General features: G+C 48.3%; 1 protein-coding gene across 4 annotated transcripts in view; it reads right to left on the bottom strand.

The window, feature by feature from the left end:
* FAM193A (family with sequence similarity 193 member A) overlaps positions 1–453 on the bottom strand; it is a 104,571-nt gene extending 104,118 nt beyond the window's left edge. For 3 of the 4 annotated variants that reach the window (XM_045573982.1, XM_045573981.1, XM_045573984.1), the window contains exon 1: positions 13–451. In XM_045573982.1, coding sequence (XP_045429938.1) covers positions 13–234 — 222 coding nt within the window. In that variant the 5' untranslated portion in view covers positions 235–451. Of the gene's footprint in view, positions 1–12 lie in introns of all 4 variants that reach the window. The other variant, XM_045573983.1, reaches the window with a different exon arrangement.
* Positions 454–18,544: the final 18,091 nt, after the last annotated feature.

Raw genomic sequence — 18,544 nt, 5'->3', positions numbered from 1 at the left:
CCCGCCGCTTACCTCGAAGTAGCCTCCGGGGGCGGCGCCGCCCGCGCTGAGGGGCCCGTTGGCCACCGCCGCGCCGCCCGGGGCCGCCAGGCCCGCGGCCTGGGAGCCGCGCAGCGCCGCCGCCGGGCTGGCCTTGCCGCCGCTCGCGCCGCCGTGGCCCCCGCCCGAGCCGCCGCCGCCGCCCCGCTTGTTCTTCCGGCGCTTGGCCCCTCGCTTGGTGTCGGCCGGGCTCATGGCGGGCGGCGGGCGGGGAGGGCGGGGAGGCTGTGGCGGCGGCGGAGCGCTGCGGGCGGCCGAGGGCGGGGGACGCGGCGCGGGGTCGAGTCCGGGCGGGCGGGCGGAGCGGGGCGGGCGGGAGCTGCCGGGGGGCCGCAGGGCGGGAGAAACGGCGAGTCCACCGGGCCCGGCGCCGCCGCTGACCAGAGTTAGAGTCCAATATGGCGGACACAAGGGGAAAGGGATCCCAGTTTACGTCGGGGGAGGGGGAAGGAGCGGCGGGGAGGGGGTGGGGTGTGGGCGCCCTCCCCCTCCCGCCTCACTCCGCCCTCTTGAGCGCCGCTGCCCTGGGCCTCGCACGCCCCCTCCCGCCGTTAACGTCAGCCGGAGCGCAGGGCACGTCGGGAGTTGGAGTCCCCGCTTCCGCGCCGCCCCTGAGGGTGCCCTTTGGGAGGACTACTACTCCCGGCAGGCCGTGCGCTGTCCACAGCGCCGACGCCGCGAGGAGCTGAAGCGAGGGAGCGGGATGCGACGCCAACGTTGCCGCCGCGCTCCCTGCCTCCCGACCCCGCCCGCGCGCGCGGCCTTCTGGGAGTTGTAGTTGGGCGGAGGGACTGGGCCGGCGCGAGGCCGTGTCCCCAACGGCGAGAGAACTACCGGGCTGGAAGAGAGGAGTTCCGCCTCTTGACAGACACCGCGACTTCCCCGCGCTCTCTGGCCGCCGACCTGGGGCCTCAGGCCGGAGGCCCCCCGGGATGCTCCAGGCCAGCAGCCCCGGCTCTGTCCAGCCGGGAATGGCCCGGTGACCTTGGGCCAGCCCCTAGCCTGAGCGCAGGTGACGCCATGGGGACGACCGCAGCCCTCCTCGCCGGCTTGCGGGGGTTCCGGAGGGCGCCTGGCAAGCGCCCGCAGCCACCGGGCTCGCCTGGCGGCACAGAGGCCGCGGCGCGCAAAGCCGCCTCCGGTTCAGAGCGCCTGGCCCTCCCCGCACCCCGCTCCACCGTGGTCAGCGCCCTGGGGGCCCGGGAGGGCCCGGCCGCCCCTCAGGCCTCGCATTCACCCACCGCCCAGGCCACGAGCCCGGCCAGACCCCCTGCCTGGACCCTCCTTACAGGGGCGCCTGACCCACCCACCCTCACAGGCCCCAGGTACCTCTGCCCTTAGGCCCAGACAAGAGGGTCTCACTGATCCAACCACCGAGACACAAACGCCGTGCTTCCCCTCCTTGGTTCCGTGAGTAGCCGCAGGCCCCAGGGGCAGCAGAGCTTGGCACTGGGTGTTGGTGGGAGGGCCTCCATTTGCACCCTTTCCTGCGCCCTCCAGCCTCTGGCTCTGAGCCTGCCGAGGTCTCACCGTCCCCCCTGCCCCAGCTGCACCCTCAGCCCTCCAGCCCTCCCGCCCATCCTTCCTGCCACACTGGAATGAGCCAATGTGTTTGATCAAATCAGCCCCCTGCTTCAAGCCCTGCGGACTCCACCTTGTCGGCTGAATAAAAGACCCGCCCCGCCCCGCCCCTCCCCACCCCGCCTGGCACTCCAGCTGTCCGACCTCTAGGTGGACAATGCCTTGGGCTGCGCCCCACCCCACCCCAGCTGGGTCAGACACTCCCCTCTCCCACGGCTGCCTTGCTGTGCCTGGTCATAAAGCCGGCTGGCGTTGGATTGGGATTCGGGGTGTTCCCCGGGATCCCCAGAGGAGAGAGGTCTCCAGGGACCAGGGGCATGCTTGGAAGGACTGCCTCCTGCACCTCTGAACCCCAGCTCCTGCCAAGCAAGGGCTGTGTACACACCCATCCAGACATCATAACGGCCATGTGTCAAGCTGCTGTGTCAGCCACACTCCCTGCTGCTGTGTCATCTCACCCACTCTAGAGACAGCACTGTTCGCCTATGAGAAATTGAAATTCATATATGTTAAGGGATTTGCCCAAAGTAAGCAGCAAATAGTCAAGAGGCCCAGCCCAGATTCCAGCTCAGGTGTGGCTCAAGTGGTCCAGTGAGTTCCTCTGGGGTCTGGGGCAGAGGAACAAGTGAAAATGGCAGAAGCTGCAGGCCTCACCGGAGGGGGTTATTGGAAACTAGAGGCCCGGTGCATGAAATTTGTGCACGGGTAGGTTCCTAGGCCTGGCCTTTGATCAGGGCCAATCAAGGTTCCCCACCTCCCGCCACCTCTGTCCCTGGCACCCTCAGCACCCCGCTACTGCCTCTGCCGCCATGTCCCGCCCTGCCCCCTGGTGGTCAGCACCTGTCACAGCGAGTGATCGAACTCCAGAGGGGACAGTTTGCATAGAGCCCTTTTATTATATAAGAGGCTACAGCTGGGAGCCATGGAAGGTTTTTGAGCAGGGATGTGTGTGTATACATATTTATAATATATATATTTTTAATCCTCACCTCAAGATATTTTTCCATTGATTTTTTAAAGAGAATGGGAGACAGAGGGAACACAGAGAGAAACATCCATGTGAAAGAAACACATCGATTGGTTACTTCCTGCACGTGCCCCGATCAAGGCCTGAGCCGGGGCGGAGCTTGCAACCAAGATACCTGTGCCCTTGACTAGAATCAAACCCAGGACCCTTTGGTCTGCAGGCTGATGCTCTATCCACTGAACCAAACTGGCTATGGCTAGGGCTGGTTTTTAGAGAACTCTGGCTATTGTGTCAAGAATGGATGTCAGAAAAGAAAAGAAAAAAAATTTTTTTAAGAAAAAAATTTAAAAAAGAAAAGAATGGCCATCAGGAGCAAGATCGGAGGCCAGGACAGCGGTGTTGGCCCCAGGGGTGCAGAGGGGGCTGCTGGTCGAGGACATGAAGCAAAGGCAGTGGTTCTCAACCTTTGCTTCTCATTATCTTCCCCAAGGAGACATTAGCAAGGAATCAAGATGAAAATAATTAAATCCTCAGTAAGATTGTCCAGTGCTGCTGAACTTTGGAAGGCCACAAGCTGTTATAACATCTAGATCTGTTTCTCCCCGAGAGAAAGCCTTAACCCCCCGAGGCCACTGTTCTCCAGAGAAGCACTGTCAATAGGACACACGGAGATGGAGAGAGGCTGTGATGGAGACTCATGGGGAATTGGTTCGCACAGCAGTGAGCCTGACGAGTCCCAAGAGCTGCAGTCAGCGAGCTGGAGACCCAGGAGAGCCCGTGGTGTGGCTCCAGCCAGAGCCCCAGGTTCAAGGCCCAGGAGGCGCTGATGTGTCAGTGAGCCCAAAGGCGGGAAATAAAAAAAGGATCTATGCCCAGTCAGACGGGCCACAGGTGGGCAGCAGGCGTTCCACCTCTCTCTCTCTCTCTTTTTAAATCTTTATTATTGAAAGTATTACAAGGAGGTCCTCCTTTCCTATTTAGGCCCTTTTGTTCTGTGCAGGCCTTCAACTGATTGGACGAAGCCCGCCCACATGGAGGAGGGCCATCTCCTCAGTCTAGAGCCACCGCACAAGCACATCCAGGCTGTGTGACCAGATGCCCAGGCTCCCTGTGAGCCGTCAGCTTGTTGCAGTTACTCCCTCCGGGGAGCGTGCCGGCTCCAGGATCGAGATGGATGCTGTGAACAGAAGCCAGAGCCCAGTCTGGGAGTGCCCGGGGCGCCCAGGGAAGGTGTGGAATGGAGACGGCCGCTCTCCCACCCGCCGCTCTGGCTCAGGGGGCAGAGCATCAGCCTGTGGACCAAAGAGTCCCGGGTTTGATTCAGGTCAAGGGCATGAACCTCAGTTGCAGGCTCCTCCCTGGCCCAGGCCCTTGGTCAGCGCACATGCAGGAGGCAACCAATTGGTGTGTTTCTCTCACATCTGTTTCTGTCTTTCCCTCTCTCTCCCACTCTCCCTAAAACCCAATAGAAAAATATCCTGCCGAAACCAGTTTGGCTCAGTGGATAGAGCATCGGTCTGTGGACTGAGGGGGTCCCAGGTTCGATTCCGGTCAGGGGCATGTACATTGGTTACGGGCACATCCGCAGTGGGGGGTGTGCAGGAGGCAGCTGGTCGATGTTTCTCTCTCATCCCTGCTCCTTCCTCTCTGTGGAAAATCAATGAAATATATTTTTTAAATCCTCGGGTGAGGATTAACAAAGAAAAGAGAGAGCCGCTCAGACCCGCTCTGGTCCCGAAGGCTCTTGGAGCGGCTGCCAGAAAAGGCGGCGTAGTTGGGAATTTCAGTAAAAGTGAAGTTTTAGTACTTTCATGAACATGTTATTAGCCAAGATAAGAATATGTACGAGTAACAAGACAATTGGACAAGGAAAACCAGGCCAGGGAGTGACCTCACAATGCATAACCAGTGAGCATTACATCATAATGGCAGCCGCGCCGACAGGCTTCTGACCCCCGGGGGCACTGAGTCTGCAGGTGGAGCGGACACCTCTGCTCAGGCCACTTGCTCCCCAAAGCAGGGCCACCGCAGCACAGGGGATGCTCTGCAGACCAGGAAACGGCTGCGCCGAAACCAACTCATTCATCATCCTCGCCTCCCTGCCCTCCCCTTTCTTCTTGCCTTTTTGGCCGCATCAGCTCTCCCCAGCTCGCTGTGCGGCAGTGTCCTCTCCTCTCTCTCCTTCAGCAGCAGCCTTCCTTCCTCAGGCTGCTTCACCCGTGGGGCCGCCCGCGTGGGGTCCCACACCCCCAGCGGCTTGGCAGTGTCCTGGTGGCAGGCGGGGCCCCTTTGACTGGGCGATGCTCGGAACGAAGCCAGCAGAGCCGCAGGCAGGCCGCCTCCTGGTGCCCGGCGCCCTGGGTGTCCGTTGGTTTCCCTTTCGGAGGAATTTGGGTTTGCATTTCTCTCCCTTCACGGCCTTGTCCGCCTGTCACGTCTTCACATCTTCCTTTCTCCTGAGCAGACGGGCTCCGCCTCTCCGAGCTTAGGAAACACCAAGAAACCGACTGGAGCCCCCAGGGCCGCTGCTGGTGCTCCTCCGGGCAGGTCTGCACCAAGAAAATGCACCATGGCACTCCGCCTCCGGCTGCTCCTGTGCCCGCGTTCCCTGCCTTCTCAGCCGGCACAGTCACCCTGTGCCCGGCCACTCCCACCTGCCCAGGCACTGAACATGGTCTAAGTTAAAACACAACTGAATCCTGGCCTGTGTGGTTCAGCTGGTTGGAGCATCATCCCATACACCTAAAGGTGTGGGTTCGATTCCCAGTCAGACCACACACCTACATGCACATGTGGTATACAAGTGGGATCAATGTTCTTCTCTCATACAATGTTTCTCTCTCTCATTCCCTTCCCCTTTCCCTAAGCAAAGCAAAAGAAGAGCCAGCCCGACTGGAGTAGGTCGATGGAAGGTGGTGAGGAAGAAGGCCGTGTGGCCGAGTTACCTGGTGTGTGAGGTGGAGCTAGAAGGCGGGGTAAATGGCAGGTACAATTCCTGTCGGTCACAGGCTGATCGAGGAACAACGTGCAGTTATGAGAATGGACACTTGTTTACTGATTTTTAAAAAATATGTATATTGATCTGAGAGAGGAAGGGAAAGGGAGAGAAACATCAGTGATGAGAGAGAATCACTGATCGGCTGTCTCCCGCACGGCCCCCTGCTGGGGATCGAACCTGCAACCTGGGCCTGTGCCCTGACAGGGAATTGAACCGTGACCTCCTGGGTCATAGGTCAGCGCTTAAGCCAGGCTTGTTTATCGATCCGATATAATAAAAGGCTACTATGTGAAAGTGGGCGGGAAGCACATGAGAGGGTGCCTCCCGGGCACCACGCCGCCGCCCACTTCCCCTGGTGGGGGAGGAGAGTGGGCCTGGGTGCCCCGCAGAGACCACCAGGGCCTCTCCACATGCTTGTGCTGCAGTCCAGCTCTCAACCGACACTGACCGGGCTGGAGATAAAGAACAAAAGATGACAGAGACAAATGCATAGGCGAGACCTAAATAGAATATTCTTAAAAGAAGACAGAAGGAAGGCCAAGAGGCACATGAAAACATGCTCAGAGTCACTGGTCATCCGAGAGATGCAAATCAAAACAACAATGCGGCACCATCTCACACCTGTCAGAATGGCCAACATCAACAAACGACAAGTGTTGGTGAGGATGGGGAGAAAAAGGAACCCTCGTGCACTGCTGGTGGGAATGCAGACTGGTGCAACCACTGTGGAGAACAGTGTGCAGTTTCCTCAAAAAACTGAAAATGGAACTCCCATTTGACCCAGTAATCCCACTCCTAGGAATATATCCCAAGAAACTAGAAACACCAATCAGAAAGGATATATGCACCCCTATGTTCATAGCAGCACAATCTACAATAGCTAGAATCTGGAAACAGCCTAGGTGCCCATCAGCAGATGATTGGATCTAAAAACTATGGCACATCTACACAATGGAATACTATGCAGTCATAAAAAGAAGGAATTCTCATCATTTGCAGCAACCTGGATGGAATTGGGGAACATCGTGCTGAGTGAAATAAGCCAGTCAATGAAAGAAACACCACATGACCTCACTCATTTATGGATAATAAAGAACATTATAAACCGATGAACTAAAAGAGATATAAAGACAGTAAAGCAACAAGCAGATTGTCAAATTAGAGCGGGGAGGGTAAGGAGATCTGGGGGAGATAAGAGATCAACCGAAGGACTTATATACATGCATATAAGTATTAATACAACCAATGGACACAAAACTCTGGGGAGGGAGGGCATGTATGGGAGTGGGGGAGGCAATGGGGAGATATGTACACATAATAATTTAATTTAAAGAAAAAGCCTAAAAAAATGCATAGGCTTGTAACCTATTAGTCAGTAGGCAAGGACTGTGAAACAGCTGCAACCTACATGTTCAAGAAAATAGAGGAAAATAGAGATGAAAGGATGGGCTGTATAAGAAAATTAATTAGGCCCTAGCCAGGTCCCAGGTTCGATTCTGGCCCCGGGCACTTGCCTAGGTTGGGGGCTCAATCCCCAATGTGGGGTGTGCAGGAGGCAGCCAATTGATTCTCTCTCATCATTGATGTTTTTATCTCCCTATCTGAAATCAATTAAAAAATATAAAAAATAATAAAATAAAGTGATGGTGTCTGAAACTACTCTTAAAAGATTAGAATTCAGAAATAACAGAAATTATTAATCCAATAGATTTTAACATGATTGAACACAGCATGAGAGGATTGATAAATCAGAAAATAGTTCAATATAAAACTTTATAGCCTGGCCGGTGTGGCTCAGTGGTTGGGTATTGACCTATGAACCAGGAGGTCACGGTTCAATTCCCACAGTGCACATGCCTGGGCTGAAGGTTAAGTTCCCAGTCGGCAACCTCAGCAGTCTTATCTGCGCATGTGCACCTCCAGACCCCTGTCCACCACGCTTTCTCCGAGTCTCTGTGTGCCTTGATCTCCGACAGTCCAGACTCCCCCCACGTAAGCCTGGGTCCACGGGGTTTCGCCCAGAACTGGGGTTCAGTGCAGTCGAGGGCTTCCTTCCCTCTCCGCCAGAGAATGCCAGCCAGGCACTCAGCCACCTTCCTCTCTGTCGCCTGTCTCCGTCTCAGTCCTTTGCAGCTCCTCTGATTTTCCGTGAACTTTTTTTTCCCTCTAGTTGTAAAATTTACACTCAACCAACTTTCCTGTGGTTATGGATAATGTCTGTTCTGTCTTTTAGTTGTAGGTTTTTTAAAATATATTTTATTGATTTTTTAGAGAGGAAGAGAGAGGGATAGTTAGATACATCAATGAGAGAGAAACATCAATCAGCTGCCTCTTGCACACCCCCTACTGGGGATGTGCCCGCAACCAAGGTAATGGTCTTGACCAGAATCGAATCTGGGACCTTTCAGTCCGCAGGCCGAAGCTCTATTCACTGAGCCACACCGGTTTTGGCATAGTTGTAGTTTTGAAATTGTTGTGCGAGGCAGTTTATGTATTTATCTATGCCGCCATCTTGGTTTCTTCTACCCACAATGACCTTGTTTTTGTCTGTCATATTTTTAAAAATCTTAATGTTTTATTTAATATATTCAAAATACCATGACTTAAACATGTAATCATTATAAATTATATTAAAATTATTATTATTTTTTAATCTTGTGGATTTTTTCATGTCAAATCTCCAGCATCCTGTGTATATTATACCTCCAAATTCCCTTCATTTGGATTCACCATGTTTCTTTTTTTAAAACATATTTTTATTGATTTTTAGAGAGAGAAGGGAAAAGAAGAAATATTGATGTGAGGAATATCAATAGGCTGCCATCTGTATTACCCCCACTGGGCATTGAGTCTGCAACCCAGACACGTGCCCTGACAGGGAATTGAACCTGCCACCTCCTGCTGCATGGGTCCATGCTCAGCCGTTAAGCCACACCCCTGGAACATGGATTCACCATATTTTAAGTGCTGAATCACAAATGACTCATGGCAACCATATAAGGCAACAATTGGCAAGTTTTTTGTTTTTTTTTTTAACTTTAAAAACAATGTTAAAATATGTACATAAATAATAATTTAATTAAAATAAATAAATAAAAATAAAAACTATTGAAACAAAACAATGAAAAATAAAAATATAAACTATTGAAACAAAACAAAAAATAAAAAAATAAAAACATTATTTTATTTTTTAATATAATAAATCTTTATTGTTCAGATTATTACAATGTTCTTTTTTCCCCTCCCATAGATCCCTTCCACCTGATTCCCCACCCCACCCCATGCTCTTACCCGCTGTCACTGTCTTCATCCATAGGTGTAAGATTTTTGTCCAATCTCTTCCCGCACCCTTCAGCCCCCCCTCCCCCTGAGAATTGTCAGTCCATTTCCTTACTATGTCCCTGATTCTATTATATTCACCAGTCCATTCTGTTCTTCAGATTTTTTATTCACTTGATTTTCAGATTCACTTGTTGGTAGGTATGTATTTGATGTCTTCTTGTTCATAGTTTTTACCTTTACCTTTTTCTTCTTCTTCTTCTTAAAGAATATCCTTCAGCATGTCATGTAATCCTGGTTTGGTGGTGATGAACTCCTTTAGCTTTTTCTTGTCTATGAAGCTCTTTATCTGACCTTCAATTCTGAATGATAGCTTTGCTTGGTTGTAGGTCCTCGTTGTTCATAATTTTGAATATTTCTTGCTACTCCCGTCTGGCCTGCATACTTTCAGTTGAGATATCAGCTGGCAGTCGTGTGGGTACTCCCTTGTAGGTAACTGTTTTTCTCTTGCTGCTTTCAAGATTCTCTCTTTGTCTTTTGCCCTTGGCATTTTAATTATGATGTGTCTTGGTGTGGTCCTCTTTGGATTCCTCTTGTTTGGGGTTCTGTGTGCTCTCTGGACTTATAAGTCTATTTCTTTCACCAGGTAGGGAAAGTTTTCTGTCATTATTTCTTTCAATAGGCCTTCAATATCCTGCTCTCTCTCTTCTTCTGACAACCCAAAAATCCAGATGTTGGTACGCTTGAAGCCGTCCCAGAGGCTCCTTACACTATCCTCACACTTTTGGATTCTTTTCTTTTTTTTTTTTTCTGCCTCTCTGGTTGGATGTTTTTTGTTTCCTCATATTCCAGATCTTTGGTTTGACTCTTTGGGTATGCTGATCTACAGTTGAGTTTCTGTATATTCTTTATTTTAGACAGTGAATGCTTAATTTCTGACTGGTCCTTTTCCATTTATTTATTTAATTTTACTTCTTTATTTATTTTTGGTATTCTCATTTAGGTCCTTGAAGGTCTCTTCAAGTTTCTCGGCGGTTTTTAGAAGATTCTTGAGAAACCTTATAAATGTGATTCTGAACTCTGTGTCGCCCAGTAGTTTACTTTCCTCCATCTCCCCCATTCGTGACATGCTTCTGTGTCCACATTTTGGTTGCCTCCCTGTGTTGATGGAGTGGCTTTGTGTGGTAGGTGACCTATAGGGGCCAGTACCTCAGCTTCCCCAATCACCCGAGGCTGGCACACCCTTTGTGTGCCAAGTCTTGGTGTAGTTAAGCCTTGATTGCTGTTGGTACACTGGGAGGAATTGACCTCCAGGCCAATTGGCTGTGAGGACCCGCTGTGTCTATAATGGAAGAACTGCTGAGGTGGAGACACGCTTATGGTGCAGGCCTTGTTTCAGTGGGGATTTGGTGCTCACTGAGCCCGCCTCCAGAATGTGTCACTTATGGATGTGAGGAGTTGAAATCTGGTGTCTCACACTGACCACCAGGTACACTGGCTTCTGGATCTCTAATGGGGTGCAGTTCAGCTACTGTCTGAGGCCACCCTGCAGGAGCGAAAGCGAGAACCAGTCTTCTCTCTCTGCTTGGAGGCTTTGGAGCTGTCTGCACCAGGTTGCAAGTTTGCTAGGTTAAACTGCAATAGAGGCCATTCATATGCAAAAGCCGCTGCTTGGAGTTTGTGTGTGTGTATAGATTGTGGGGGCAAGTCTCGGCATCACTAGGCTAGGGCGTGGCAAACAGCAATGGCTGCCAGTCAGCTGTCTCTGCCTCTCTGACTGCGTCCTGCATCTCACGCCCCAGCACAGAAAACAATTACTTTTGTGTGCAGCTCTGCAAGCACGCCACTCTCACTTTCCGACCCGATGGCAGACAGATCAGCTGCTCTCCAGAAACTGGATTTCAGAGATTGGGAGCTTGTCTCTCTTCAGGTTGAAGAAAGCAGCGCCCTCCGCCAGCCAGGATCCGCCACCAGCCCATATCCTGCGTGCGTCCCCGTTCCTGTTTTTCAGCGCTTGTGCCCTGAATGCTGCTTTCTCTTTCAGTCTAGTTGTAGAGCTTCCTTTCAGCCAGCTTTCCTTTGGTTCTGGGTGACAGACATTTCTTTTAGTTGTAGTTTAGAAGCTGTTGTGCCCGGCACCAGTTTAGGTGTTTATCTAAGCTGCCATCTTGGATCTCCCCGGCAAGTTTTGTTGCCCTGGCCAGCGTGACTCAGTTGGTTAGAATAATGGTCGGCAAACCTCGGCTTGCAATCCACATGCAGCTCTTTGGTCCTTTGAGTGTGGCTCTTTCACAAAATACCACATGTGGGCGCGCATGTACAGTGCAATTGAAACTTCGTGGCCTGCCGGGACCGGTTTGGCTCAATGGATAGAGCGTCGGCTTGGGGACTGAAGGGTCCCGGGTTCGATTCCGGTCAAGGGCATGTACCTTGGTTGTGGGCATATCCCCGGTGGGGGGTGTGCAGGAGGCAGATGATCGATGACTCTCTCTCATCGATGTTTCTGGCTCTCTATCTCTCTCCCTTCCTCTCTGTACAAAATCAATAAAATATATTTTTTAAAAAAAAGAAAAAAGAAAAAAAAAGAAACTTCGAGGCCTATGAGCAGAAGTCAGTTTTTGGCTCTCAAAAAAAATTTTCAACCGCCGTACTGTTGATATTTGGCTCTGTTGACGCATGAGTTTGCTGACCACTGGATTAGGGCATCATCCCATGCACCAAAGGATAACAGCTTCTTCCCAGTCAGGGTACATACCCAAGATGCATGTTCATGCCTGGCTGGGGCATGTACAGGATGCAACCAATTCTCTCTCTCTCTCTCTCAAATCAATGACAACATACTGGGTGAGGATTACAAAAAAAAAAAAAAAATGAAGATAAAGTGGCATTTTTAGATTAACAAAAATAGTGAGAATCAATAGCCTATAAGAAATCACTAAAAGAAATTATTCTTTGGGCAGAAGAAACATTATTCCAGATGGGAGTAAAGGAATAAACACCAAATACATACTTGTCCTATCGTGTCTGTCTAGCTTTTTACTTAGCATCATGTTATCAAGGCTCATCCATGTTGTATTAGATTTTTTTTGTTGTTGTTTATTACAATCCTGTTTTTTAAAAAAAATTTTATTTGACTGCAGAGAGGGAAAGATAGAAACATCAATGATGAGAATCATTGATTAACTGCCTCCTGCATGCCCCTAACTGGGGACAGAACCCACAACCCAGGCATGTGTCCTTGACTGAAACTGAATCTGGGACCCTTCAGTCTTCAGGCCAATGCTCTACCATTGAGCAAAACTGGCCAAATAAATAAATAAGAACAATACCAAAACAAAACAAACAAAAAAACTGGCCAGGGCTTCCCTGTTTTTTAGACAGCCTTCCTAATGCGTGTGAAATGGTATCTCTTGTGGTTCTGATTTCCATTTCACGCCTAATTGACGATCCTGAGTTCCTTTCATCTGCCTATTGGCCATTTGTACATCTTCTTTGGAGAAATACCTATTTCAGTCTTTTGCCACTTTTTAAACTAAGTTGTCTGATTGTTGTTGTTGTTGAACTTCTGAAGCATTCTGTATGTTGTGATTATTAGTCCCTCAGCAGAGATGGCTTACACACATTTTCTGTCTTCGATGGGCTGGTTCTCTCTTCAGTGTCCTAGCAGTGTCCTTTGATGCCCCAGTTTTTCATTTTAATGAAGAATTTATTTTTCCTTTTGTCGCCTTGTTTTATTGTGTTAAGAAACCATTGGGGACAGAGTGTGGAATCTCGGAGGGAAGGCAAGGGGAGGGTGGTTGTGTGGGAGGTGATCAACCAAGACCTTGTATGCATATATGCATAACCCATGGACGGATAATAGGATGGTGAAGGTCTGGGATGGGGAGGCCGGGTGGTGGGGGTCAATGGAAGGAGGCAGAGGAGGGGGCCATATGTAATACTTTCACCAATTAAAAACACAGCTGAAACGGGTTTGGCTCAGTGGACAGAGCGTCAGCCTACGGACTCAAGGGTCCCGGGTTCGATTCCGGTCAAGGGCATGTACCTTGGTTGCGGGCACATCCCCAGTGGGGGGTGAGCAGGAGGTAGCGGGTCGATGTTTCTCTCTCATCTATGTTTGTGACTCTCTATCCCTCTCCCTTTCTCTGTAAAAAATCAATAAAATATATATTTTTAAAGAGGCAGCTGATCGATGTATCTCTCTCATCGATATTTTTAAGTCTCTATCTTCTTCTCTGTAAAAATAAATAAATAAATAAATAAATAAATAAATAGATAAATAAAATATATTAAAAACAAAAACAAACCATTGGTATATCAGGAATATTTGCCTGTTTTCTCCTAAGAATTTTATAGTTTTAACTCTTAAATCTAGGTCTTTGATCTATTTTGCCTATGGCTTTAAGACCCAACTTCACTTTTTAAATATTTATTAATATTTAAAATTGATTAAAATTTAATATTTTAATAATATTGATTTGAGAGAAAGGGAGAGAAACATCAATGATGAGAACCATTCACTGGCTGCTTTCTGCACACCCCCACCGGGGATCAATCCCACAGCCCTGGCATGCGCCCTGACTGGGAACTGAACCGTAACTTCATAGGTTGACACTCAACCATGAGCTATGCTGCCTGGGCCCAACTTCATTCTTAAACGTGAGCATATCCAATTTTCCAAGCACCATTTGCTGGAGAGAGCTTTCTTTCTCCATTGAGTGGTCTTAATGGAGATCATTTGACCATGGAGAAGAGGGTTATTTCTGGGCTCTCACTCTCATTCCATCGATCTGGGATGAAGGCCTGTCCATCTTCAGGCTACCACCACAGTTTTTAGTTTTAATTGATTTCAGAGGAAGGAAGAGGAATAGAGAGAAACAGCAATGGTGAGAATGAATCACTGATCGGCTGCCTCTTGCACCCTGGGGACTGAGCCTGCGACCCACGCATGTGCTCTGACCGGGAACAGAATGGAGATCTCCTGGTTCATAGGCCGATGCTTAACCACTGAGCCAAGCCAGCCGGCTCAGTGGTTAATTATTGATAGTGTATAAAAATACAACTGATTTGTGAGTTTGTATCTTGCAACTTTGCTGAACTCCTTTGCAAGCTCTAACAGCTGTATGTGTGTATTGTGGGTTCTTTAGGGTTTTTACATATAAGATCATGCCTTCTACAAAGATACTTTTCCTTTTTCACTTACAATTTGGATGACTCTACTTTCTTTATTGCATCACTGCTCTGCTTAAAACCGCAGCATCATGATGAATGGAGATGATAAAGTGAGCCTCCTGGCCTGGCTCCTGACCTTTGGGGAGAAGCTTGCACTCTTTCACCTTCAAGCACAGTAGCTACAGGCTTTGCATAAAAGGCCTTTATTATGTTGAGGTACTTTCCTTCGATTCTTGGTCTGTTTCTATCATGAAAATTTGATTTTATCAAATGCTCTTTCTGCTGCAGCAGCTATCGATGGTCATGTTCTCCCCTCTACACTCCCCTCACGCAGTGTGCCGGTGGATTTCCAGAGGCTGGGTCTGTCCTGCATCCCTGGGAGAAAGCCCTTGTGGTCAGGATGTGTAACCCCCTTACTGCTGCTGAATTCGGGGTGCTAGCAGTGTGCTGAGTCTCCTGGCTCAACATTCACAAGGTATGACTCTGCAGCTTCCCCTCTGCAGTTGTCCGTCTGTGCGGCTTCAGTATCAAGACAGCACTGGCCTCACAGAGTGCGTTAGGAAGTGTCCTGTCATCTCTAAATTCTTGGAAGAATGTGGAAGAGCAGTGTTCCTTCTCTTCTCTGTGTGGTGACGTTCACCAGTGAGCCACCTGGTCCTTGGCTCTATTGCTTGGGGTTTTGAATAGTTTCAATGTCACATCTTGCAGGTCTACTCATTTCCTATTTGTTCTGGAGTCAGCTTTGGTAGTTTGTTTCTAATAATTTATCCATTTCACCTAGATTACCCGATTTGTTGGCACACTTGTTTTTTTTTTTCATCTTCCTTATTTCTGTCAGGTTCAATCATGCCTTCTTTCACTGGTTTTAGTAATTTGAGTGTTCTCCTTTTTCCTTGGTCAATTTAGCTAAAGGTTTGTCAACTTTGTTGACCTTAAAGAAACTTGTTGTCCTTGGTTTTCTCTAGCTTCTTATCCTCAGTCTTTTATCCCTGCTTTAATCTCCCTCCGCCTCTGGGTTTGGTTATTCTTTTCCTGGTTCCTTAGGCACACCATTAGAATTGCTTTGATGTAGACATTTACGACTATAACACTCTGGCACTGGTTTCATTGCTTCTCATACTTTGGTACGTTGCATTCTTATTGCATTCTTCTCAAGGTATTTTCTTCCCTTTGTGATTTGTTTGATCTCTTAGTTGTTTAATTGTTAATTTCCACATACTTTTGAGTTTTCCAAGATGATTATACCCAAAAACTCAGTTATTTCACACTGAAGTAGATATATGCCCACATGTGAGCAAAACCTCACCAGAAGAGACAGACACAATGTTTGATTTTGGCTATTAGTAGCCAAAACACTTAATGACTGAGAAATAAACAGAAGCATATTCATTAATGAAATACTACATAGCAAGGAAGATGAACAAACCAAAGCCACCCAATCCAAAAAAAACACAAATTATCCCATCTACTAACGTTCAAAGAGGCAAAGACTACATTATATAATTAGGCTGTGTGTTCTTCTAATTAAACGTTAAGGAGTAATTTCTGTGAAACTCACATCAGGTCGAGGGCACTGGCCAGGGAGTGTGGCTCCAAGTGTTGGCATGTGTCTCTGGCTGCGGCTGGTTGTCTCCTGGGCATTTGCTTCCCGGTGATTCATTAAGATGTACTTTTGAGATAATCCAATGAGTTGTGTGTGTGTGTGTGTGTGTGTATGTGTGTGTTATACTTCACAATAGAAACAACAAGTATATATTGGCCTTGAGTTGGTAACATCAAAAACTTCTTAAAAGCAGGGAGATCCAAGATGGCTGCGCCCAGGTGAACACCTAGCCGCAGCTGCACACAACAATTTCAATAAAATACAACTAAAATATAAAACGGACATTGCCCAGAACTACAGGAAAGTTGACTGACTGGAAATTCTACAGCGAGAAGCAATGAGAAAACCAGAAGGAGGCTCGGAGGAGCTGGAAAAGCCCAAGGTACGGAGATGCACTGAGCGGAGAGGACGGAGCCGGAGAAGAGGGAGGCCGAGTGCCTGGCGGGCGTTCCCTAGCGGAAAGGAGATAAAACTCCGACTGTGCTGGGCCCCCGACTGCTCTGAACCCCAGTTCTAGGCCAGACCCCGGGGACTCAGGCTCAGCCATAGGGAGCCGGGCTGTAAGGCGGAACCCCGGGGAGTGGCGAAAGGAGGTCCCGGAGGCGCGCACACTGCGTGCAGAGAAGGGACGGTCGGCTGTGCCGCGGGATTGCCCTGGCGGGAAGGGGACAGGGGCTCCAGACTGCCCTGAACGCCACCTCCAACTCCACTTCCAACTGAACTGAACCCCAATACCGGGCTAATTGGGGGAGAGCATAGACTGTTTGGCAGCAGGTGAAAATTGAGGGCACTTTTCTCTCAGAGGCGCCGGCAGCGAGCACTGAAGGACCCGCATAGGGCGGGGCTGACGGAAGCCAAAGCTGCAGGCTCCACCCTGAAACCCCGTCCCATCTGTAACTGAGAAATGAGACAACAAAATAGATCACAAACAAAAGAAATGGAGGACAAAAAGCGTCTGGATATAGAGTTCAAATCTACGCTTATAAGGTTTTTCAAGAATTTCCTAGAAAAGATGGATAAGACCTATGAGGATATGAAAAGAGATCAACTAGAATTAATAAGGAGTCATCAAGAAATGATAAGGGATCAACAATAAAGAATACATTGTCTGAAATAAAAAATATTTTACAGAGTCCTAAAAACAGAAGGGAAGATCGCAAGAATCAAGTCAAAGATTTGGAACATAAAGAGCCAGAAGACACTCCTCCACAGAAGCTAGAAGGCAAGAGAATCCAGAAAGTTGAAGATAATGTAAGAAACCTCTGGGACAACTTCAAGCGAACCAACATCAGAATTATTGGGGTCCCAGAAGATGAGAGAGAGCAAGATATCAAAAACATACTGAAAGAAATAGTGACAGAAAACTTCCCCACCTGGTAAAAGAATTAGACTTACAAGTCCAGGAAGCATGCAGAACTCCAAACAAAAGGAATCCAAAGAGGACCACACCAAGACAAATCATAATTAAAATTCCAAGAGCAAAAGACAAAGAGAGAATATTAAAAGAAGCAAGAGCAAAGAAGGTAGTTACCTATAAAGGAGCACCTATACGATTGTCAGCTGACTTCTCAACAGAAACCATGCAGGCCAGAAGGGAATGGCAAGAAATATTCAAGGTGATGAATAGTAAGAACCTACAGCCAAAGATAATCTATCCAGCAAAGCTATCACTCAGAATCGAAGGTCACATAAAGAGCTTCACTAATAAAAAAAAGCTAAAGGAGTTCATCAACACCAAACCAGAATTATATGAATTGCTGAAGGGGGTTCTTTCAGAAGAGAAAGTAAACAAAGATAAAAATTATGAACAACAAATACGTAACTATCAACAAGTGAATCTAAAAACCAAGGAAATTAAAAAAAAAATCTGATGAACAATAGTAACTGTTGAATATAATAGAATCAGAGGTATGGAAAGGGAGTGAACTGACAATTCTTGGGGAAAAGGGGAGAGGGGGGCGTGGGAAGAGACTGAACATAAACTGTGCACCTATGGATGAGGACAATGGGGAGTGGGGAAAGGGCAGAGGGTGCGGTGGGAACCTGGTGGCGGAGAGCAATGGTGGGGGAGAAAAAAAAGGAACATTTGTAATAATATGAAAAATAAAAACCTTATTAAAAAATAATAGTAATAAAAAAATAAAGTTTAGCATCAAGCAGGAAATATGCCAATTAAAGTTTAAATAAATACAAAAATGTTTTCCACATAAGATAGATAGTAATAAACAGTAGAGCATACCTGTGCTGTAAGAAAAATAGTCTCAAGTTTAATAAATCATATCTCTAGCTAGTTGATATGTCAAAAAAAAAACAAAAAAACAAACAACTTCCTAAAAGCAAAAGATAAACACTTTCCATTCTACCAGGTTACAGGCGCATAGAGCGAGGAAAGCTCACAGAGCATAAGGAAGGAAGTCCTCAGCCATGAGGAAACTTCAGAACCACCGGCTTGGATGCTGGACTTGATAGAATATGAAATTGAGACGTTTCTAACAAACATCTATATATATAAAAGCCTAAGCAATCGTTCAAGTAGTGCTATGATGTCCACTGACCACCAGGGGGCAGACGCTCAATACACAGGCATGGAAGAATGGAACAAATTGATGAATCTCAGAGGGAAGTGAGGAGGGGAAGGGCAGGAAGAAGTTAACCAAAGATCTTATATGCACACTAGAGGCCTGGCACATAGATTTGTGCACTGGTGAGGCCCCTCAGCCTGGTCTGGCCTGTGGGGATCGAGCCAAATATATGCACTAGGCCTCCAACATCCCTCAAGGGGTCCTGATTGCAAGAGGGAGCAGGACAGGCCAAGGGACCCCACCAGTGTATGAATCTGTGCACTGGGCCTCTAGTTACAAATAAAAGGAGCCCTTTGCTCAGTGGTTACAGTGCCAGCCCCAGG

The sequence above is a fragment of the Pipistrellus kuhlii genome, unplaced genomic scaffold (genome assembly GCF_014108245.1).
Source record: "Pipistrellus kuhlii isolate mPipKuh1 unplaced genomic scaffold, mPipKuh1.p scaffold_m20_p_58, whole genome shotgun sequence".
NCBI classification, from domain to species: Eukaryota; Metazoa; Chordata; class Mammalia; order Chiroptera; family Vespertilionidae; genus Pipistrellus; species Pipistrellus kuhlii.
The sequence above is the reverse complement of the archived record's forward strand: the minus strand, read 5'-3'. Positions and strand labels throughout refer to the sequence as shown.